General features: G+C 44.0%; 1 protein-coding gene across 1 annotated transcript in view; it reads right to left on the bottom strand.

Moving 5' to 3' along the window:
* The window catches only part of CPB2 (carboxypeptidase B2), a 29,785-nt gene extending 4,787 nt beyond the window's left edge, over window positions 1-24,998 (bottom strand). Inside the window, exons 1-8 of the mRNA XM_081906421.1 lie at window positions 24,861-24,998; window positions 12,391-12,466; window positions 8,817-8,941; window positions 8,617-8,725; window positions 7,044-7,145; window positions 4,987-5,091; window positions 3,803-3,913; window positions 1,743-1,833 (exon numbers count right to left, since the gene is read on the bottom strand). Of these exons, the coding sequence (XP_081762547.1) occupies window positions 1,743-1,833; window positions 3,803-3,913; window positions 4,987-5,091; window positions 7,044-7,145; window positions 8,617-8,725; window positions 8,817-8,941; window positions 12,391-12,466; window positions 24,861-24,940 (799 nt within the window). The 5' untranslated portion in view covers window positions 24,941-24,998. The remainder of the gene's footprint in view (window positions 1-1,742; window positions 1,834-3,802; window positions 3,914-4,986; window positions 5,092-7,043; window positions 7,146-8,616; window positions 8,726-8,816; window positions 8,942-12,390; window positions 12,467-24,860) is intronic.
* Between the last annotated feature and the right edge of the window lie 266 nt (window positions 24,999-25,264).

Genomic DNA, 25,264 nt, shown 5'->3' with positions numbered 1-25,264 from the left:
TCAGAAAGGCAACCTCATAATCCAGAATCTCATAGACATGGGAGAACCCACAGCACCCAATATATTTAATAACAATTTGAACATTGTGGGTAAGGTGAAGATCTGCTGAGCAGCTTATCCAAATGTAGGCAAACACGTGAGAGCACAAGAATCTCCTGGATCAGGGCATCAGCAAATCATCCTGTTCTCATAGAAGCTCACAAGCAGAATCTGAATGCAACATCCATCTCCCCTTTGATGGTTTCTTGCAACTGGCATTCAGAAGCACATTGGCTCCAACAGTGGAGGTGGAACCTAATCATCACGGTTTGTAGCCAGTGACAACCCTATCCGCCATGAATTTGTATACTGTATTTTTCGCTCTATAAGACACACCAGACCATAAGACGCACCTAGTTTTTGGAGGAGGAAAACAAGAAGAAAAATATTCTGAATCTCAGAAGCCAGAACAGCAAGAGGGATTGCTGCACAGCGAAAGCAGCGATTCCTCTTGCTGTTCTGGCTTCCGGGATAGCTGCGCAGCCTGCATTTGCTCCATAAGACGCGCACACATTTCCCCTTACTTTTTAGGAGGGGAAAAGTGAGTCTTGTAGAGCAAAAAATACAGTAATCCTCTTTCAAAGTCATTCAAACTGATGGCCATCACTGCCTGCAGTGGGAACAAGCTCTAGTTTATGTGCAGCATCAATAAGTTCTCTCTTTTGTCGGTCCCAAATCCTCCAACCAAACCTAGTTCTAATGGTACGAGAGGAGAAAAAACTTTTCTTTACCCACTTCCCCCATAATTGGAAAGGCATACTTTCCTAATCGACTTGAGGTTTGGCCATCAAGGCCATGAGCACTTCAGTCAACACCCTGGCAGATAAGGATAGGTGGAAAGAGCTCCAAACTTGTGGAGATATGGGCCGTATACATCGGCCAAATACACCAAGGCAAGGAAATCTTCCTCATTCACGACCTCCAGAGTAATCCTTAACATTTCCTTTTTGATTTCTTCTTCTCACAAAGCTATTTAGATACTTCCAGCTCACAAAGGTTCTCTAGTAGTATGCTTTTTAGGACAATAAAGGAGAAATGTATAGATGCCAGACTGGAACTATGATGGAATCCGGATTACTAATGGCTTTTCTGATTAAACTTGCACATCCACAAAACTTTACTTCACCTGTACAACCTGGTAAGATCTGTGCCCATTAGAGTACACAACTTCGCAACTCTTGAAAGGGTAATCTTTAGAGAAGTGAAGTTACAGGGAAGCAGGCAGAGGGTCTTCTCAGTAGACGTGCCAGCCCTGTGGACTGCCCTCCCATCAGATGTCAAAACAGATAAACAACGACATGACATCTGAAGACAGCCCTGTACAGGGAAATTTTTTTAATATTTGAAGTTTTATTGTGTTTTCAATATTTTGTTGAGAGCCGCCCAGAGTGGCTGGGGCAACCCAGTCGTAGGGCTGACATATAAATAATAAAAATATTATTATAGAGCTAGACCATCAATCTAGAATTCACATGTCATATGGGAGTTAAACATAGCAATGTTTTCCCAATCTGGTTTTATACCACAACTCCCCTCAGCCCCAGCTGAAGATTCAGTGAAATACAAGACACATCTACTCAGAGGTTTGTCACACTGAGTTCAGCGGGATTTACTTCCAGGTAGGTGGAGAGGATTGTTGGTTTAAGGACAAAATACATATTCAGAAAAGGTGTCTTTTAAAAAACCACACAAATTCATCTTACCACACCAGCCCGCATCAAAATTTCTGTTCAAGTCTGTACCAGTGCATCTGTTGTCGCCATGCAGGGAACGGCTTTTTCTCCACATACGATTCTGTATACAAATGCACCCCATTAAAAAAAAGATTCAAAAGTATTTTAAGGCTGATACCGTCAGTCTTTAATGTATATTATTAAACCAATCACAGCATCTGGAAAGGGGATCAAGTCTGACTGTGTCTCTTGATCTGCTTTAACTTAACTCCCTAGAAGGTAAAATGCCCTCATAAATCCCGTTGCAGATGTGAGATGAATAAATGGATTATTATGATGGATAATATCCACCCTGCTTGCTCAAGTCTTGCATGTGGACGCAGACAGGAGTGACCTTTGGACACTATAACCAGGGCTACAATCTGAGTATGCTTCTTAGAAAGAGCTCTGTGTCGATAACTATTTTTCCAACTAGGAAAGGTCATCAACTAGATAAGCAAAGGGAGATAAGTGGGAAAATAAGCCAAGGTCTTAATGACAAGAAAAGGAAACGTCTCGTTAAGAAGAAGAATGCTATTGAATTCTGCAGGGAGACACTGAGGAGATGCTCACTTTGTGTGGTAACAATTAAACTTGTTTCCTCCTTTCCCCTTGGCATGGAAGGAAATCTGGATAGAAAATGTTTGTCCTCCAATGGAGGGATGGATGCCTTTCCAACTCCATGCTGTCCTATGCACATGCTATTCTCTACATGGTGCTACAAGAAGAAGAACCTAAAATTATTCAGTGTGGCTGATCTTGGAGAATGCCAAAGATGAAAACAGATGGGAATCCTTCTAGATGAGACAGACATTATTATTTTATAACCGGGGGGGGGGGAGAGAGGTTGCCAACCAACTGCACCTTTCCCGTCCAAAATACTTTGGACTTCAGAACACGTCAGTCAATATTCCTATAGAAATTATACACATAATATTAAATCAGTGGGTTGTAGCCAATGTTAGTCATACTCTGAAAAGATTCATTGAGATTAACAAACATGACTAATTTAGGTCCATTAAGTTCAATGGGTCTGCTCTGTTGGATACAACTCAATGCTTAAGCAAAAGGAACAAGAAAAAGGGTGGGTGGGTAACATCACTCATGCCCGATATTTCAGATGGCTATGAATGGTTCCCACCTTAAAAAGCAGAGACATCACCTTGCCAACAAAAGTCTGTATAGTTAAAGCTATGGTTTTCCCAGTAGTGATGTATGGAAGTGAGAGCTGGACCATAAAGAAGGCTGATTGCCGAAGAATTGATGCTTTTGAATTATGGTGCTGGAGGAGACTCTTGAAAGTCCCATGGACTGCAAGAAGATCAAACCTATCCATCCTAAAGGAAATCAGCTCTGAGTGCTCACTGGAAGGACAGATCCTGAAGCTGAGGCTCCAATACTTTGGCCACCTCATGAGAAGAGAAGACTCCCTGGAAAAGACCCTGATGTTGGGAAAGATGGAGGGCACAAGAAGAAGGGGACGACAGAGGACGAGATGGTTAGAGTCGGACACGACTAAACAACTAAACAACAACATGAATGGTTCCATGAAGTCAGAACACCCTCAACGCTATGGGTTGTCACCATCAGGTTTAAAGCTCTATAGTTTAGAAAAAAGAAAGAAAAACCAATCTAATCCTAATTATGTATACATGATGTTGTATGAAACCAGGGTACATTTTATATTCTAGATTTTTTAAAGAAAAGGTTGGTTTTCCCAACAAAACAGAAGAAAGCATTCTTAAGAGCAGTGTTTCCCAACCTTGGGCCTCCAGCTGTTTTTGAACTACAATTCCCATCATCCCTGACCACTGGTCTTGCTAGCTAGGGATGATGGGAGTTGTAGACCAAAAACATCTGGAGGCACAAGGTTGGGAAACACTGCTTAAGAGCATGCATTTCATTTTGCGTTAAGATTGTGAACTTATCCCACCCCTCACTGGAAGTTTTCAGGTGGAAGGACTAGGAAGAGCTAGCTGTTTCATGGTCTTCTTGAGCTTTGTGATGCTCCAAACCAAATCCCACAATTCTTCTCTAAAACGTGTACTTACAGTAGTCCATGTGTACTCATAACCGTCCACATTCATCACTGGCATGACATAGAAATCAACATGCCGCAGAAGTCTTGCCATGGCCTGATCTCGCTGTAGAAACTGAGTGGCCTACAGAGAACGAAAGAACGAGATTTGATGGGAAGTGTCGAACGACGACAAAACCTCCACCCTGTCAAGCTCTCTAAGTCGGGGGGCAGCAAACGTTTTCAGCAGGGGGCCGGTCCACTGTCCCTCAGACCTTGTGGGGGGCCGGACTATATTTATTTTTGGGGGGGAGGAATGAATTCCTATGCCCCACAAATAATCCAGAGATGATGCATTTTAAATAAAAGGACACATTCTACTCATGTAAAAACACGCTGATTCCCGGACCGTCCGTGGGCCAGATTTAGAAGGCGATTGGGCCGGATCTGGCCCCTGGGCCTTAGTTTGCCTACCCATGCTCTTGTGTATGTTTTAGCCAGCCCTGTTCAAAAATGAACTGCTTATTCCTCTCTTATCATGTGCTTCCCACTCCAAGTGTGGGCATTAGAATCTTATATCATTTGGCAATTGACCTGGCCATAGTGTCTGTCAGGGCTTGAGCCAGCTTTAGAAACAAACAAACAAACAAACAAACAAACAAACAAACAAACACACACAACATCATCATCCCCTCAGGTCTGGGGCTTTGAGTAATGTTGGATGGCTGTGAGCCACCAATGAAATTTCTCTCTGATATAAGAATTAGAGACCCCAGCTGTATATTTTTTATTATTTTAATAAGGTTTCCATATTTCATTTGCCAGCATCCTTCCTATTCTACCCTTGTCCCTGCCCTTCCCTTCCCTCCCCTCCATTTATTTTATACTGTAAGCTCTTTGGAAGCAGGGCCAGGGAAGTTCCAAGGCTGGGGGGTGGGTGGGTGGACCGCCCCAGTTGCCATTCCAAAGGGGGGAGGGACAAAATACCGACCCCCAATCGGCGGCACCTCCCGGGGCGTGCGGCGTGCCACGCTCCCGGAACCCGTGCCACGCCTCCTGGGACAAGCGCCACTCCGGGTACAGGGTCAGGTTGCTCCTCCTCTGAGCAGGCCCCTTGGTATTTTACCTATGACATTTTGTATGGGACCATATACACGAATGGGTGTTCCATGTACGTCTAAATAAAGTCTGTTTGGGGGAAACATGCCATGTACTTACGTGTCCTATGAACCAGAGACAAAAGGCAGGAGCAACCCATTCTCTGGCATGGATGCCACAATCGATCCAAATGGCATTCTTTGGAGTTCTGTCTCTGTTAGAAAGCTAGTAAGAGAATAGAAACAGAAAGTTCGGTTGTATAGGGTTTTCGTAGATGGTACCAAGATTCCTGGTCATATCCTTTTCCTGAATAATTTTCTAAATATTAAAATAAAATAAATTGTCCAGTAGCACCTTAGAGACCAACTACGTTTGTTCTGGGGATAAGCTTTCGTGTGCATGCACACTTCTTCAGATACTTCAGAGTTTATACCCAGAACAAACGTAGTTGGTCTCTAAGGTGCTACTGGACAATTTATTTTATTTTTTATATATATATTTCGACTGCGTCAGACCAACACGGCTACCTACCTGAATCTAGAATTTTCTAAAGAAATCCCTGTCAAATGTCATCCATAAAAACTACACCACATTTCATAACAACTAGCATAGTTTGGAATCTCCACGCTATAAAAATAAAGTAAAACGATGCATAAAAACAGTGTGAAAAATCTGCATTGTCCACGGATTTTACAGACAAAATATTTGCGTGTGAGACACTTGTAACGCCATTCTATGAATCCCCACTATTGAGTTCAATGAGACTTATTTCCCAGTAAGCGTTCTGTTATGATTGCAGCCTAGATCATTGTTCAGTTATAGTTAAAGCACATTTGCCACCCCATATCATAAGCATATTAAATCCCTCTATTTGAACTAATTGAACGTTATTTCAAACGACTGAGATAGCTCCGTCGGTAGAGCATGAGACTCCTAATCTCAAGGTTGCGGGTTCAAGTCCCACGTTGGGCAAAAGATTCCTGCGTGACGGGGGTTGGACTAGATGACCCTTGAGATCCCTCTACAGTTCTAGGATTCAAAGCACATTTGTCAAGGTGAAAAGTGTTCTATATCCCCCCCGCCTCAAGTCTCTGTTTATAAAATGTTACTATAATACAATCCTCTCAACCTTTTCTCAAAGTGCTTTCCTATACTGTACAGACAGGTTACAAACTCCTCTAACCCAGAAATATTACCTCGGGTTAAGAACTTTGCTTCAGGATGAGAACAGAAATTGTGCGGCAGCAGTAGGCCCCATTAGTTAAAGTGGTACCTCAGGTTAAGAACAGTTTCAGGTTAAGAACGGACCTCCAGAACGAATTAAGTTCTTAACCCGAGGTACCACTGTACTACAAAATGATACTCACCCTTCACCGTCAGGTCCCAGGGTAAATTCCATCAATTTAAAATTCAGCATTGAAGACAGACAGGACAAATTACACTCACCGGAATACGGCGAATCCTGAAAACACATTTCTCAGGTGCTACCCTGGTCCCTGAATCTTGTTCTTGTTACCTCCTCCTTCCTTCACCCAACTCCATTTACAAAAGCCAGTCAGACTGGGAATTCAACCTTACTACATTGATGATGGGACACGGGTGGCGCTGTGGGTTAAACCACAGAGCCTAGGACTTGCCGATCAGAAGGTCGGTGGTTCGAATCCCCGCGACGGGGTGAGCTCCCGTTGCTCGGTCCCTGCTCCTGCCAACCTAGCAGTTCAAAAGCATGAAGTGCAAGTAGATAAATAGGTACCGCTCTGGCAGGAAGGTAAACGGCGTTTCCGTGTGCTGCTCTTGTTCGCCAGAAGCGGTTTAGTCATGCTGGCCACATGACCCGGAAGCTGTACACCGGCTCCCTCGGCCAGTAAAGCAAGATGAGCACCGCAACCCCAGAGTCGGCCACGACTGGACCTAATGGACCCTTTACCCTTTACCTTTACACTGATGATGGGACAGGATGAGGGCATAAGGCTAGTGTAGGCCAGGACACACGGCACAAACAGCTCTGTCTAGTCCCCGCCCTTCAGTATCTGCTGCCCAAGGCAGCTGCCTCACACGGCCTCATGGTAGATAAATCCAAAACCCTGACTCCAGAGATTCTTCTAACTCTCTCAGGGTTCAAAAGGGAATCCACGCAAGGCCTCTGGTATGGGTAGGGAGCTCTTGACAAACTGTACCTTCAAAATATAGAGTGGTCGTTTCTCATAAGAATCCCCAATGTGTATTTTTTGGAGGATATCCGAATGTCGTGCAGCTATTTCTGTCATCCAGGAGTATATCTAAAATGGAATAAGGAGAATTTTTTTAAAAAATCTACATCGGTGCCTATTTTAAATATGAAAGTAAAGCAAACCCCATTTGCTTCCTCATACCTATAACTGGCCATTTAATTTAACACTCCAGGAGTTTACACTGATCGGAAGAATGGATTGCATCCAAGACAGTGTTCCCTTCACACAAGAGACCTCCCCTTCTGCTCCTTGAGCTTTATTACACAGGAACCCTGAGATTTAGAATCCCCTCCAAACTGATGCCAAAGTGTCGTACACGTTTGATATTGTTTTGCACTGTGAGCCTCACATTTTGTACTGCACCCCAAACTGAGGAACTGTGTGATGGCCTGGGATTCAGACTCAGATGCTGAACCCGAGGGATCCCAGCCTGCACAGGATTCCCCGCCTCCAGAACCAGCTGAGCCGGGGCTGGGGCATGAGCCTGAAGGGTCCTCACCTGTGCTGGGTCCTCAGGTGCAGGCACCAGCTGAGTCTGCTCTGGCTCCTGAGGTGATGGAGGACCCATTGCCTGCAGGTGCTCCACTCTCAGCCCCGTCAGAGGAAGCTGAAGTTGCCTCTGAGTCTGGTAACCCTCCAGCCTCTCCTGAGCTGCAGAGGCTCAGGGCAGAGAGGCGGAGGGAACTAAGTTCCCGCAGGAGGAGTGCTTGCCTCCAGGCCAGGAGAGGTGAGTCACCAGAGGATCGGGGCTGCCCTATGCCTCGGGGCAGATAAAAGCCGGCCAGCCCCAGTCCCAAGTTGCGGGAGCAACATTGTTGGTTGCTAGTTCCTGCCTGAGCTCCTGACCTGCTCTTCTGCCTGAGCTCCAGACCTGCCCTGGCTCCCTGCTTGCTTGTCTGCTCCTGACTTCACCCAACTCCCTGCCCTGCACCCAGCTTCATCTACTACGGACTGTCTCCATGTTGCAGCTTTGACCACGGACCGGACTTGGACCTCGCCTCTCGGGTAACCCATGGGACCAGCACAAACTGATACATCAAACGAGGGTTCACAGTTAACACCCCAAAATCCAACGTTGTCTGATTCTCTCTAAAATTCCGTACTTGTTTTCTGCCGTTTTGTACCACAGACCCCATGTTTTTGGACGGGCCCTAAAACCGAGTAACCAATACCCAAACTGAGGGCCAGAGGTACACCCCCCCCCTCCAAAAACCAGCCTGCTTATATAGAGCTCCAGAACAACGTAATTGTAACAACTTTCTGTAACTATCCAATCACTGAACGTCCCTTTCAATCCCTTATTTGCATATGTGGACCTGAACTATCTACAGTATCCCCCTGCTGGCCCAGGGTGAGAACTTCAGTACATAACAATTATTATTATTATTATTATTATTATTATTATTATTATTACTACTACTACTACTTTTTCCTTTTTCTGAAATGTTTGTTATATGTATATCAGAAATCAACAGAACTATATTTATAATAAAGAAGAGAAACAACGAGAATGCCTTACTTCTTTTAGAGAGTGATATTGTTCATAATACGATAAAGAGCTCCGCGGGGAGACGGTGTCGTTGACAGTTTGTGTCTCAACCATTTTTTGAACGTCTTCCAGCAAAACTCTGAACAAGGAAGAGAGAGTGTACCGTTTAACAAAATGGTTAGATTCTCGTTTGTTTCGTGCATGAATAGCAGGAAATAAGAGTCTCATACTTGTATGGAACGGTCGACTGGTTAAGCGCCGCTTTCACATCGCCGACATCGGACACATTGACGTAGAAATGCACCTCTTTGCTCTTCATGATGTTCTTGGGGGAATCTGGCTGCCACAGCACAATCTATTAAAAAACATTGAAACAAAATTGAAGTAAACGTTGGATTAATTAAAAGGAATCACCTTTTACCATGGCAAATGGTAACAGGTAGAAAAACTCCTGTGTTTCTGAAAGTGTTTCCCCAGGCTGTCTAAAAATAAGACAGTGGTACCTTGGTTCTCAAACTTAATCTGTTTGGGAAGTCTGTTCCAAAACCAAAGCGTACCAAAACCAAGGTGTGCTTTCCCATAGAAAGTAATGCAAAATCGATTAATCCGTTCCAGACTTTTAAAAAGAACCCCTTAAACAGCAATTTAACTTGAATTTTACTATCTAGCAAGACCATTGATCCATAAAATGAAAGCAATAAACAATGTACAGTGGTACCTCAGGTTAAGAACTTAATTCATTCTGGAGGTCTGTTCTTAACCTGAAACTGTTCTTAACCTGAAGCACCACTTTAGCTAATGGGGCCTCCTGCTGCTGCTGCGCTGCTGCTGAATGATTTCTGTTCTCATCCTGAAGCAAAGTTCTTAACCCGAGGTAATATTTCTGGGTTAGCAGAGTCTGTAACCTGAAGTGTATGTAACCCGAGGTACCACTGTACTGCAATCACACATTCAATCAATCAATCAATCAATCAATCAATCAGTAGCTGAACTGGGTTCCACACAGTCACAAAAATAAAAGAGCTGCAAAAACAAAAACGCAAAACAAATAGCAAAAACAGACAGACCTCAGCGTTACACTCAAAACAGAAGTGTGGCACTCAAACTGGAAGCGTAACACTCAAAACGGAGCATGTTCGGCTTCCGAAAAAGGTTCGCAAACCGGAACACTTACCTCCGGGTTTGCAGTGTTTGGGTTCCAAGCTGTCTGAGTACCAAGGCGTTTGAGAATCAAGGTACAGTGGTACCTCAGGTTAAGAACTTAATTCGTTCTGGAGGTCCGTTCTTAACTGAAACTGTTCTTAACCTGAAGCACCACTTTAGCTAATGGGGCCTCCCACTGCCGCGCCACTGCTGCTGTGCGATTTCTGTTCTCATCCTGAAGCAAAGTTCTTAACCCGAGGTAATATTTCTGGGTTAACGGAGTCTGTAACCTGAAGCGTATGTAACCCAAGGTACCACTTTACTGCTGTACAGTGGTACCTCTAGATACGAACGGGATCCGTTCCGGAGCCCCGTTCACATCCTGAAGTAAACGTAGGACATGACTGTGTGTCTTTGCGTGCGTGGGTCGCGTTTCGCCATTTCTGTGCATGCGCGTGACGTCATTTTGAGCGTCTGCACATGCGCGAGCGGCGAAGCCCGGAAGTAATGCGCTCCGTTACTTCCAGGTCACCACGGAGCGCAATCTGAAAATATTCACCCCGAAGCTACTTCAACCCAAGGTATGACTGTACTCTAATGAGGAGTCCTACTGGGTTGGCAGCCTATCAAGTCCAGCATCCTGTTTTCACAAGGACCAACCGGATGCCTGTGTGAAGCCTAAAAGTAGGTTCTCCTGAGCACAAAAGCACTCTCCCCACTTGCGATTCAGAGCAACTGGAATTCAAAGTCTTATCGCAGAGGCAGCTGCCCCCTGCCATGCTGTCCAGAGCTGAGCTGAGCCGAGGGAAATGCTTGCAGCAAAAGTCAGCTGTACATTTTGCGGATTGGCTGATGCCTGTTGTTGACATCATGAATTTCACCACCTCCCAGAAGCCCTGAGTGCAATTTGTTTAACCTCCCAAAAAACACCCCTCAAAAACAGCTGGTTGAGCTTAAGAGATATAATGGCAACAAATACTGTTTAATTGAATGAGGTAAAAAGGTCAGATAAAAGACCCCTGGATGGTTAACTCTGGGATTGCGGTGCTCATCTCGCTTTCAGGCCAAGGGAGCCGACGTTTGTCCACAGACAGTTTTCCGGGTTATGTAGCCAGCAGGACTAAACCGCTTCTGGCGCAACGGAACACCGTGACGCAAGTCAGAGCGCACGGAAACACTGTTTTCCTTCCCTATCGTATTTTTCTGTGTAAAAGGTTTCCCTAAAAAAAGTTAGGCAAAAATTGGGTGTCGTCTTATACACAGTTAGTGAATGTAGGGGTGGGGGGCATGTGATTAATAGCAGCAGCAAGCAGGAGATAGGCAGCGGCAATTGGGCAGGTGATTGGCGGCTGCGGCAAGTGGGCAGGTGAACTGTTGGCAGTGGCGTAGTGTGCACCGGGCGCAACATCTGGGGGGGGGGGCGCTCGCACTCGCAGCTCTCTGCCCCTACTAAAATCCACGGGTTAGAGGGCACAAATTACTTGCCTTGCCCTGGGTGCTGACAACCCACGCTACGCCACTGACTGTTGGTGGCAGCAAGCGAGCAGACAATTGAAGGCTGTGGCAAGGTGTGTGATCAGCAGTGGCTGTGGCAAGTGATTGGCAGTAGCAGGCGGGTGAGCAATTGGCGGAAGTGACCTCCTCCACCCCCCAAGAAAGCTAAACAACTTAATTTCTTAATTTTGGGTTTAAAAAAATACGGGTCGTCTTATACATTAGGGTGTCTTATACATGGAAAATATGGTATTTATCTACTCGCACTGGTGTGCTTTCAAACTGCTAGGTTGGCAGGAGCAGGGACCGAGCAACAGGAGCTCACCCCGGCGCAGGGATTCGAACCGCCGACCTTCTGACTGGCACATCAATAGTAAATATATGGACAGCCCTGAAGCATGTTGGGAAAACTGATGATGATTATGTCCCTGTAACAGCAACGAAATCGAAACCATTGGGCATGTCATCTTATACTGCCCATTATATCGAGACTCAAGAAAAGAGCTGATCGAACCGATTCTGAGGAAAATACCTCGTAGTACAGACGACACCTATATCAGACACCTCTTAGCTGACAAAGAGCCCAAAATCAACAGGCCTGTGGCAAAGTACTGTTACATTGCAACAAGAATAAGACGAGCAATGATGTCAGCAACGGAGTACAAATTGTAAACATCGAAGGAACGATAATAAACAGTCGTGACATCTGAATTGAATTCTTAAAACCTTAAAATACGAAACCTGGTCATAAATATAAGCATCAATCCTGTGAATTGGCCATATTTCCACTGTTATTTGTAGCACAATACTACTTATAATGTCATATTTTTTATAAATTGCTTTCTGGTCATTGACCGTATTAAAGATATTTGATTTGTGTCAGCATGTGCATCCCATGAAAATAAATGCCTCTATCACGACAATTACATGGAATGGAGAATGCAGGCTCTCCGTGAAGCAATATTGTGCAACTCTGGTTTAAGGTGTCATTTGTATTCAGGCCCAGTGACAAAAAGAATTGCGTTCTTTGAAATAAAAATTGAAACAGGATGAATCACACGCTCCCTGACCACTTTGATCTGTGGAAGTCTCTTTTGCAAGAGCGGAACACGAATGTTGGATAACACCACCCATTAATTGCAGTGGTTTCCCCCCAGAAGCAGTTACCTTAAAAGTAGTGGTCAAATTCTGGAGGAACTCAACATGTCTGTCCGAATGCGGAAGAGCCCACAAAACCTGATCACTGGAAGAGAGAGAGGGGGAAAGGGGATTACAGTCATACTGTGGCATCTGAATATAGACTGCATTTTTAATCAAGACTTATATTGGCTTATATCTTGATCAGGTTCCTAAATTAAATGGGCTTAGATTTTCAAAGGTTTCATGCCAGGCAGAAAAAAACCTTGGCAAGAGGTTTTCTCCTAAGACAAGAGGGCCCCATTGATGGGAAATTACATATGCTGCCCCAAGGCTGAAAAAACACTATTAAGAATGGGTAAATAGTAAAATAATACCAATGTGCCTCCCAGTAAAATGAGCCATATCTTCTTCCTAAGGTTGAAAGGCCAAGAGCAAATGGTTTTGAAAAACAACTGGCTGGAGAAGGGGGGGAGTGTAAACAGGGGAAGAGACTTTTTCTTCACTTTTTATTTTGAGGCTGTAAACTGTTCCTTCCTTTTACTTTGAGGAGATTTATCCTTCTAAAAAGCTATATATGATAATGTATGAAATATATTAGCTTAAATATATTGGCTTAAATGTAATTATGCAAAGGATTTAAGAAATGCTAGATTCATAGAGTCATATTGCAATAGGAGACCAGAGGGGCAAATGAGCCTAGCCCCCCCTTGCCAGACAGGAGACGCCATCGAACACTTCTGATATATAGTTGTCAGGCATTTGTTTAAAAGACCCTCAAATGAAGGAGATCTTTCAATGTTGATGTGAACTCAAGATCCTTGACATCTGTTGAACATAAAAATGTAAGATTAAACATTTGTTTTAGAAGGCAATAGGGCAAGAGGTGAGCTGGTAATTAAGATTCCATGTAAGATATATTATTACTTATATGTCAAATATATAGCTCTTTGTCTCCCTTATAAGGATAGGAGGATATGGGTGTATCTTTTTGTGATTAGTTATAGCAATCAGCCAATAGGAAATCCAACCAGGCTGATTGAACAGAGGCAGCCCCAGGAGGAGCAAAGGGGGCTGGATTAAGGGAATATAAGTGCTGGCCATAATGGCAGGAGGCAGGCCAGAGCTTGGTAACCATATACCACTGAGCCTCTCATTTATTTGTCTGACAAATAAATTATTATTTTAATTTCTCTGTTGCTGCGTTGAATATTTCATTCCAGCTAAGCGTTAACCACAAGCAGGGTGCTACATTTTATGGTGCCGTGACTCGGATAAGTGGTCTGCTGGAACGCAGCCCCTTCGCCCTATTGGACAGGGTACAAGAGAGAGGATCTCTAAACTGCTTCCCAGCGCGCACTGGTAAATTTTTCCAGGGGGAACGCAGAAGTCTCGTCTGTCTGATACCCTGCCCACTGACGGCGACGGACCGGGGGGGACCAGAGAAATAAACAGGCAACCAGCTAAGGGTAAGTGCACTAAGGGGTTTTGGCCCTCCAATTAATTGGGAGGAAGAGAAGTCCTGATCAAACTTCTGCGTCTCAGTAAAGGGGAACTGAGTACGCTAGGTGGCTGGGTACATCAGATGGTGATCTGGTGTAGGGCAAAGGGAAGATTGGGAGGTAGAGTGTGGTTGAAGTATCTAGTGCATTGCATGTGTGAGAAAGTACAATGTGTAGCTGACCTAAGTGTGGAGTGAGTACTACTTCGTTTCCCAGTAAGGCGTGTGTGTGAGTGACTGAGTGGATACTTCACAGGGCCATACAATGGGAGTTGGGGGTTCAAAGGGGGAAATACACCTCTTGAATGTATGTTAAATAATTTTAAGAAAGCCTTCTCAGGGGCATATGGAGTCAAAATGACGCCAGAGCGCTTGAGAACGTTATGTGAATTAGGGTAGCCAAAACAAAGTACTGGATGGCCATCCCAGGGAACCTTTGATATAAATTTAGTAAGCAAACTTTGGTCTAACATCACCAAAGAAACTGGAGGGTGCCCAGAACAATTTTCATATATAGATTCCTGGCTGAGCACATTAAAAAAAAAAAAAAAATCCTCCATGGATAAGGGAATGCAAAGTCCAACGATGCAAATTATTGGCTGTAAAAGCCGAAGCTAGGAAAGGAATCTTGCCAAATAAACTTAAACCCATTTTTGAGGGACCAGAGGAAGAGGTGCTTCCACCTCCACCCTATGCTCCACAACGAAGGGAGTCTAATCCAAACACTCCACCAGTTGTAACCCCAAGGCAAGAAACTGGAATGAATAATGGGAGTGGAGTCACAGAGCTTGATTCCTTGATAGATTATGATAAATATCTTCAGGAGGCATTGGAGTCCTATAATGAAGCCCAAGCAGAAGTGGTTATTCCACCTGTGAGTCCCAGTAGAACTCCATCTACAGTCTCTTTTAGTGGAACAACTGATTGCCTACCCCAAACCCCTGTACATCCAAGTCCTAGAGAATTATTACAGAAGTTACAGGGAGACCTTAATCGGTCAGCAAGCAATACAGCCAGGCGTATAAAGCTGCTAAAAGAACGCCTTGGGACAAATACCATCCCCTATGATTTGAGGCCCCTAGAGCAAAGTGAAGAAAAAGGTCACGTAGTAGCCCCTCTTAGAAGAGTATTTGATGCACTTGAGGAGCCTGTGCTGGTTAATGGGCAACCTGGACCACGGCCACCTCGAACTTCGACCCTGCAATGTATTCCATTCACAACTACAGATCTGATGAATTGGAAAACACCCCATCTTTCGCAGAAAAACCTCAGGCTATGATGGACTTGGTGACCTCAATAGTAATAGTCCTATTTGGACAGATTGTCGCCAGCTCCTGAATACTCTTTTCACCACTGAGGAAAGGAGAGACATAATTGAAAAGGCACAGATATATTTGCGTGAGCAGGCCAGAGTGGGAAATATTTATAATATTGACCATCATCTCCAGGACAACTTTCCCTTGGAAGATCCTAATTGGGATCCAAACAATGCAATTCACCTGGCCAGGCTTACTACCTACCGCCAGACACTTGTGCAAGGCATCTGCAGGGCATGCCAGAAGCCCACTAATATGTCTAAAGCAGGGGTGTCAAACTCAAATTCATCGGGGGGCCGCATCAACAGTTTGGTCACCCTCAAAGGGTCGGTTGTATCTGTAGGACTATGTGTCCACTCTTTATTTGTATGGTGCATGTATGGGGACATATTTATACTACTGCTGGCATTATATCACTCCGTTTCTCCTCTCTTCTACAATGGGAATAACCATGGCCTACCTCCTAGGATTGTTGTGAGATCACATTAAGTGTGTGCAGTCGGGTACTGCTGCTGCAAGGCTGAAAACAAGAAACCAGCTCCCTAAAATACAAGCTGGCAATAGCCCATTATGTGGGTCAGAGGCGGCTCTGGTGCAAGTTCAGCTTTTCTGCGGAGCTCAGAGAGGCATTTGCCACCCTAACCCACCACGCTCCGTTGGCCCCAGTGTCTGTTGCGTGTGCCCCCGGGGGGGGGGATGATTGCCACGAGGCTTCCGGCAGGTGCTTCACCCAGGAGGGAGAGGGCCCAGCCTGCCTCCATCTCTTACGGCCCTGCACCCCAGGGACCAGGCCGGGCTGTGCCAAGCCTGCAAAGGAAAAGCACAGGCTGCTTTAATATCCCCATGTGCTTGCTGACCCATAACACTGTTTCGTGTTCGGTGCGCACCCACAAAAAGACTTAAGTTGTCACCTTTTGAGCTCCTGTATGGGAGGCCGCCCTCCTTTGTTCAGGATATTCCAACTGACCTCAAACAAATAGGAGACCATGTGACACAGGGACAAGTGCAATCTCTCCCGTGTTTTTGTCTCTCTCCCGTGTTTGTTTGTTTTTTTTTCTTAACAGGTGGGCCCTCAAGCACACGCCGTGCAGCATTGCCAAGCCGATTCATCAGCTCCAGACTGGCATAGCATATGGGTGAAAGAGTGGAAACGTGATCCACTTGCACCTAAGTGGCGTGGACCTTACACCGTCCTGCTCTCTATTCTAACAGCGGTGAAGGTAGCTGAGGTGACCCCCTGGATTCATCACTCTCGTTTAAAGAAGTCTGAAGGCAGTTGGACATGCAAAGGTGACCCCTCTAATCCTTTAAAACTGACTCTCTCCAAAAACCCCTGTATCTAGCCCTACCGGGAGCGGGTTAGGTCACGGGCAACATTTGACGACCGGCCTGCTGCAGCCACAACCTGGAAGCTGGCTGACCTGCGCACGCCTGAAGCTTGAGGAGCGTCTAAACCAGCAATTGTGAACGGGAAGATTCTCTTATACAATTGATTGACTGCCCCCTTGTGGAACAATTATAAGTGATATTACACATTGGGGATCCTTGGGATATATGTTTTGGTCTTGGTGGTTCCCCATTTCTGTCACTGGGGGAATTATATTGGGACTAATAATTATTTGCTATCACAATAAGGTAATCTTTTGTGGAAGGAATGCATATGCTAGACATCAACATGATTTTATTATTAATCCTGATCCCTTGGGAAGGGGAAGGGTCCATGAATCTGACCAAATTTGCTAAATATGGATTCCGCCATGACCACAATATGTGGGTAGGCTTAGCTGAGATGATAGCCAATGTTGCAAATAGGACTAATTGCCTTGTTTGCTCTCTTGGGCCAGATGATTCAGAGGGAGGTATGCCCTTATTACCAATACCATTAAGTGCCATTGGTATGGTAAGCGAAATGCCACACCAAACAGAAGTACAGAATTTCCCCGGTTGGAACTCAACTAAACCAATACGAGTTATACCTGTGCAAGGGGAAATCTGTGTGCATAAATCATCAGATGCAGCTGACCCTACCATGATAGGCTCTTCTCATTGCCACTATACTTGGGATTATATTAAGAATAGTCAAACCTGGGCAAACGGTACTACGTATCGAACTCGGAATACCTTGCCCTGTGCACCTCCTTTTATTTATGCATGGAAAGTGGTGTGGAACATAACTGTGACAGAAAAAGGCAATCTAACATACTGCACTGTGAACTCTCTACCTCTTTTGATATTTTCGCCTTCTGTACTCCAAGTACCAAAAACCTCAGACCCGATGGTTGTGGTGGATATGTGGAGAATGGGCATACAAGAAACTCCCTTCCAAATGGAGTGGGACTTGTTTCCTGGGATGGGTATTACCACCAATGTGGATTATGCCCACTAGTTCAGCTAAGCGAACACGAAGGAATGCTGATATTTCTCGTATAGCAGGAGGAAGTACCCAAAGTTGGAGCGGTACTGATGATTGGCCGCCAGAGCGCATTATAGCCTATTATGATCCTGCCTCCTGGAATCCTGGTGAGCTCATACAAGGGGCACGGGATCCTATTTATAAACTAAACAGAATAATTCGATTGCAAGCAGTAGTGGAACTTGTAACCAATGCAACGGCCCAGAGTTTGAGACTTATTGCACAACAGTTGGATGAAAGTAGAGCCGCCATTATGCAGCTGAAAATGGGAATGGATTATGTACTTGCCAGGCAGGGAGGCCTATGTGGAGTCTTGAACTTGACAGGGAATGCCTGTTGCTTTAACATTTCTGATAATGGTGAGGCAATCCGTGTGTTGGCTACAAAGATGGAGAATATAGCACATGTCCAAGTATAAACATGGGAAGGATGGGATATGGGATGGCTCACCAATTGGTTACCTAATGTTGCGGGACTCAAAGGGATATTATTGTCTTGCTTGTTTTTCTTGACGGTAGTAATAATGGTTTTATGTATGGTGCCATGTATCATCTCATGTTTTAGAAGTACAATTAGCAAGATGATTTCGAATGAAACTCTACCTCATATCATGGCCCTATACAGAGCTTTACCTCAGGAATATGATGATCAAGCTATCAAGGACGCTTGGTAAGCAAGGTCCTTGAGCTTGAAAGGGGGGAATGTGGCATCTGAATATAGACTGCATTTTTAATCAAGACTTATATTGGCTTATATCTTGATCAGGTTCCTAAATTAAATGGGCTTAGATTTTCAAAGGTTTCATGCCAGGCAGAAAAAAACCTTGGCAAGAGGTTTTCTCCTAAGACAAGAGGGCCCCATTGATGGGAAATTACATATGCTGCCCCAAGGCTGAAAAAACACTATTAAGAATGGGTAAATAGTAAAATAATACCAATGTGCCTCCCAGTAAAATGAGCCATATCTTCTTCCTAAGGTTGAAAGGCCAAGAGCAAATGGTTTTGAAAAACAACTGGCTGGAGAAGGGGGGGAGTGTAAACAGGGGAAGAGACTTTTTCTTCACTTTTTATTTTGAGGCTGTAAACTGTTCCTTCCTTTTACTTTGAGGAGATTTATCCTTCTAAAAAGCTATATATGATAATGTATGAAATATATTAGCTTAAATATATTGGCTTAAATGTAATTATGCAAAGGATTTAAGAAATGCTAGATTCATAGAGTCATATTGCAATAGGAGACCAGAGGGGCAAATGAGCCTAGCCCCCCCTTGCCAGACAGGAGACGCCATCGAACACTTCTGATATATAGTTGTCAGGCATTTGTTTAAAAGACCCTCAAATGAAGGAGATCTTTCAATGTTGATGTGAACTCAAGATCCTTGACATCTGTTGAACATAAAAATGTAAGATTAAACATTTGTTTTAGAAGGCAATAGGGCAAGAGGTGAGCTGGTAATTAAGATTCCATGTAAGATATATTATTACTTATATGTCAAATATATAGCTCTTTGTCTCCCTTATAAGGATAGGAGGATATGGGTGTATCTTTTTGTGATTAGTTATAGCAATCAGCCAATAGGAAATCCAACCAGGCTGATTGAACAGAGGCAGCCCCAGGAGGAGCAAAGGGGGCTGGATTAAGGGAATATAAGTGCTGGCCATAATGGCAGGAGGCAGGCCAGAGCTTGGTAACCATATACCACTGAGCCTCTCATTTATTTGTCTGACAAATAAATTATTATTTTAATTTCTCTGTTGCTGCGTTGAATATTTCATTCCAGCTAAGCGTTAACCACAAGCAGGGTGCTACAATACCTCTTGTTACGTCCGCTTCATATACTGTTCTTTCAGGATACGTCCCGTGGCGACCCGGAAGTACTGGAAAGGGTTACTTCCAGGTTTCGCCGCTCGCACAAACGCGCAAAATGACGGCACAGGCATGCGCAGAAGCGGCGAATCGCGACCCGCACACACACACAGACGCGGATTGCGACCTGCTCATGTTGTGAACTGGGCTCTGGAACGCATCCCGTTCGCAACCAGAGGTACCACTGTATTGATAGTAGAGAAGCACTGAAGACATGCAAAGGAACCACCAGACCCCTAATATGAGTAGAACTCATTAAAAGTGTGCCAGGGATGCTTTTTTGAGTTCTTAAACCACCCAGCGCGTTTTCAAGAAGCCTCACAATCCACAGACACTGGTGATGGCTGTCAAGCAGATGGGCCCAAGCATTGACGCTAGCCAGGTAGGGTCAAGAAGGGCACAACAAAAGCTGGGTTCTCAAAACATGCCTGTTTGATATGCTATCTTTTTAGCGACTATGGGGTTGCGGAACTCATCTCGCTTTCAGGCTGAGGGAGCTCGCGTTTGTCCATAGACAGCTTTCTGGGTCATGTGGCCAGCAGGACTAAACTGCTTCTGGCGCAATGACAGAAGCCAGAGCGCATGGAAACACCCTTTACCTTCCCGCTGCAGCGGAACCTATTTATCTACTTGCACTGGTGTTTTAAACACCCTAAACCAGGCATAGGCAAACTCGGCCCTCTAGATGTTTTGGGACTAAAATTCCCATCAACTTTAGCTAACAGGACCAGTGGTCAGGGATGATGGGAGCTGTAGTCCCAAAACATCTGGAGGGCTGAGTTTGCCTAAACACATAAGATCTTTAAAACTGGTGTGTGTGTGTGATATTGTTATTGCTTGTTACGTATTTTTCTGGTTTTATATTGTAAACTACCCTGTGATCTTGGCATGAAGGGTAGTATAGAAACTTAATAAATAACAATAATAATTAGTACAGACCCTCCAAGTGTCCCTGTTTTCCAGCGACAGTCCTGGATTTACAGAAGCTGTTCTGGTTTCTGATTTGATCCCGGAACATCCTAACTTTTCCGTAAAGGTAAAGGGACCCCTGACCATTAGGTCCAGTCATGGCCAACTCTGGGGTTGCGGCTCTCATCTCACTTTACTGGCCAAGGGAGCCGGCGTACAGTTTCCGGGTCATGTGGCCAACATGACTAAGCTGCTTCTGGTGAACCAGAGCAGCGCACGGAAACACCATTTACCTTCCCGCTGGAGTGGTACCTATTTATCTACTTGCACTCTGATGTGCTTTCGAATTGCTAGGTTGGCAGGAGCTGGGACTGAGCAACGGGAGATCACCCCGTTGCCGGGATTCGAACCGCTGACCTTCTGATCGGCAAGTCCTAGGCTCTGTGGTTTAACCCACAGCGCCACCCGTGTCCCTTTTCCTTAGGATGTCCCTATTTTCATAGCAGTAATGTTGGAGAGTATGGAGTTACGCGATCCCTGAGCCTAGGAGATAAGTAACTAAACTACCTTCAGAAGACATCTGAAGCCAGCCCTGTATAGTTTTATTATGTTTTTATATAAGATGGAAGCCTGAGTGGCTGGGACAACCCACTCAGATGGGGCAGGGTATAAATAATAAAATTATTGTTATTATCATGGAATAGGCCTTCCCTATTGGAGAAATGTTGGAGGGTATGTTAGCACGGCTATTTTAATTGGGATTGAAGGGGGCCATTAGAAACCAAAAATGTTAGACCTTTTCTTTGTTCCTTTATCTTTTAAAGCATCAGAAGGAGTCAATCAGACAGCAGTAAAATTATTTATTTTTGCCATGACAAAAAAAGGTACAGACAAGGTAAAGTTCATTGCCTGCCCGCCCCTCTCTGGGCTTGCCAGCCCTTTTATACATTTGCAGAATAATACCACCTGATTTCTGGGAAATGGTAATTTTAGCAACTTCCTATGTCCTTATATGGGCTTGACCTTATATGGGCTTGCTTGCCCCCTTCTTCCTGCAGCAGCCTCTCCACGCCATGAACCTCGACACGTGTTCAAATGTAAAACATGTGATTTATACTGATAGCAATAAAATGGGGTTTTGTCTCTATTACCCTCCTTGTCTTCAGTCTTTCCCCCGTCTGGGGCCAGAATAACACATATTCAACCTTGCTCTTATCTTTCACCGCCTAAGCCTAGACATTCCAAAGAGAGACCCATTTGCAATATAACATTTAAGCAAGAAAAGGCCTTGTTCTTCTGGCTGGTGAAAAACCTTTGGAAAAACTTCGCCTTAAACAGGTGTGTTTTTTGGGGGGGGGGATCATATAGAGAACAATATTCTAATGGCCCCCTTCAGGATATCAAGCCAAGCTAAAAGGCCTGCCTGCTTCTACACAGCCAAGATGCTTAATCCCCATTGACTTCGATAGGATTAACAAACTTGCGCACTGCTTCTGAGGCAATGGGAAAGTTCTGCTTGTGGCCTTCGCATGTGGGAATGAGCTACTCACAGGTCAAGCTGCTGTTTGATGCTGCAGTCCTGAAGGGAGTCATTTACACCTGTGAGCGAGCTAGACCATTCTAAAACTGCTTGGAGGAGGTTTAATTTTAATTTTAAATCTCTTGTACTCTCTATTCCTCATTTAGTACACAGTGAGTAACTATGCCAACCTTGCTCTTGGGCAATCATTGCAAAACACAGCCCTACACAGGAAGCCCAAAACTAAAAATGCTTATTAGAAACCAGGGTGGATAAAACCAATAATTAAAAATAAATAAATCAGATTATTATTTTTATTTAAATTGGATTTTTTAAAATAAAATGCTTTTGGAGCAAAAATATTTCTAAAGATAGTTTTCTATTTAAGTTACATTATAGTCCGTCAGGAAATAAGGATTTGTTTTAAGTTTTTCATGTGTGCTAAAGTCAGTTTGTTTGTTTTATTGTTTAACCACAACAGTTAACGAACATGGATACACATGATAAAATGTTATTGCCTTAGTTAAATAAATTGTTTAAATTGTTAATAAGGAAATGATTATTTTTCTCCTTCCAATAAAGTACAGCAGAAAAGTTGTCCAAATATTAACAGTTAACTTACTAAACCTCACAATAATTCCATAATTATCTATCAATGCATTTCTAATAGTACAACCAAATCAGTAATTTTTGATATAACTGTAAAAACTACTCTGAAAATGTATTATTCCAAAAATGAAACCTTCATCTGGTTGTAAATATTAAGATTATACCAGCAAGAAGGAGTCTTTCTGTAAAAAAAAAGAAAGAAAAAGATTTAAATAAAGTCTTACTGACTAGTCATCCACCCTGCTATAAACCAGGACCAATTGGACTAAGGACTTGACCATACTTTGGGTAAATGCGGATTTTGCCTCTTTCAATTCCACACCATGTCCATGCGGAGATTTGCTCCGCTTTGAAAATCTGAATAAGAAAGCTCCATCAACTACATACAGCATAAGGTAAGTAAAGGTAAGCTAAAGGACCCCTGGATGGTTAAGTCCAGTCAAAGGCAACTCTGGGGTTGCGGCGCTCATCTCGCTTCAGGCCGAGGGAGCTGGTGTTTGTCCGCTTTCCAGGTCATGTGGCCAGCACGACTAAACTGCTTCTGGCGCAATGGAACACCGTGACGGAAGCCAGAGTGCACGGAAACGCCGTTTACCTTCCCGCCGGAGCGGTACCTATTTATCTACTTGAACTGGTGTGCTTTCGAACTGTTAGGTTGGCAAGAGCTGGAACAGAGCAACAGGAGCTCACCCCTTCGTGGGGATTCGAACCGCTGACCTTCCGATCGGCAAGCCCAAGAGGCTCAGCGGTTTAGACCACAGCTTTAGGGAGGCAAACATGTGGAACAGCAGTACAGTGGTACCTGGGGTTAAGAACTTAATTCGTCCCGGAGGTCTGTTCTTAACCTGAAACTGTTCTTAACCTGAAGCACCACTTTAGCTAATGGGGCCTCCCGCTGCCGCCACCCAATTTCTGTTCTCATCCTGAAGCAAAGTTCTTAACCCGAGATACTATTTTTGGGTTAGCAGAGTCTGTAACCTGAAGCGTCTGTAACCTGAAGCGTCTGTAACCCGAGGTACCACTGTAGTTGGAGGAAGAGGAAATTAAAGGAGGCACAAGCTGTTCACAACCACATTAAGCCGAAGTATGGACCGAGCCAGATTAAACTGTGTCCCACTAGCAGAAGCCTGAACAAGGGCTCCCGCTGGCTCAATGGGGCCTCCCCTCCCTCTTGCCCCCCCAGCCCCCCACATGCTCAGGGGGTGAGGTGGGAGGCCCCCCCCCCAGAATAGCACATGGGGGGGGAATGTTTGCTCAGACTGAGGGACTGCCATAGCGCTACACTGGAGTCCTCCCAGATTGATTTACCTGGGAATAACTCACATCGAAGTGGGATTTACTTCCAAGTAAACATGCCCAGCGTTGCACTGTAAACCTATGAGACTGATTTTAGTGTCTGTGCATTATATGATCGTTCTCGTGCTGTACGATCTTGGGGAAGAGGCATACTTGTCTTGTGGGAGAAATTTGTCTGCCTTTATGGGGAGAATATATCCTTTTAAAATGTGTACTTTGGGGGGGGGAGGTTATTAGGTTGTTGTTTTTATTTTGAGTATGTATTTTGATTTTATTCTGTGAACTGCCCTAAGATCCCCTGGTATTGGGCAATATATATATTCAATAAATATAATAATAATAATAATAATAATAATAATAATAATAATAATAATAATAATAATATGTTCAGTTTTCCTCAAAGTCTAGTGAAATGTAATGTTTGAGTTTATCAAAGTCCATGAAGTTTTCTGAAGTCCACGGAGTGTCAAAACATTATCCTAAACTTGTACGTTGGAAAGAGCAGAAGATTTGGATGGTTTAATCTTTCCTGGCATTTTTTTTTATGTTTCTCTCATCTGTTTTGGCTCTCAAATCAATATATTTGTCTTTGCTTCTGAAAAGCATGACAGCACTTAGACAAAATGAACCCTAACCCAAATGACTCATTGTTCTCACAGAAATGGGTTCTGTTTACACAGGGGAGTCATTATTTTAAGATTTTGGTAAAATGAAAATAATGTTTCCTTATTTTAGGACACAATCCCATGCCCACTTACTTGGACGTAAGTTCCATTGATCTCAATGGGACTTGCTTTGAGTATAGGTCTTGGGGTTAGCTATTAGTCTCAGTGTGCAACATTACAGTATACAAGTCCATTTGTAATTTGACCGTGCCAAATACTTCACGTAATGAGTAACAGCTAAGAATTTATGTTTCCAAAAGACACGTTTTGCTACATTCTACACTGATCTATATATCTCAGTTAAAAAGTAATAAGCATATTTGGATAACTGTCTCAACCATTGGACAATATGCTTCTATTCTATGTGGAGTTTTCCCATCTCTCTCATTAGAAAACAAATACTTACCTTTGAAGAGCAGCAACATTCTTCTTTTGGCCAAAGGTGGATATTATACAAATTAAAAGGAAAAACTTCAGAGCCGCCATTTGGGAAGAAACCAAGCGAGACAGTGGAAGTTCAGGACATGCATTGTTGATTTTCTAAAGTCTCTGTTGAAAGAATGGTTAAAATTTAATGTTATCTCTCTTTGTAATCTTCACTGCTCCCCTGTGTGACTGAGTCAGAATGGATTCCTTTACAATGACAATTTTCAAAATGTAAAGTGATCCTCTGTGTGAGGGGATTCCCAATTCTCATTTGACTCCCCAACCAGTTGAGGTGTTATGCTCTGTTGATTTGGCCTGGAAACAAACATTTATTTTAAATGTTTACGCGCAATCTTTCAGGCCTCCATGGTGGATGACAATAAG

This window comes from Podarcis melisellensis, assembly GCF_964234715.1.
Source record: "Podarcis melisellensis genome assembly, chromosome: 3".
Taxonomy (NCBI): Eukaryota; Metazoa; Chordata; class Lepidosauria; order Squamata; family Lacertidae; genus Podarcis; species Podarcis melisellensis.
This window is presented reverse-complemented; position numbering and strand designations above follow the sequence as displayed.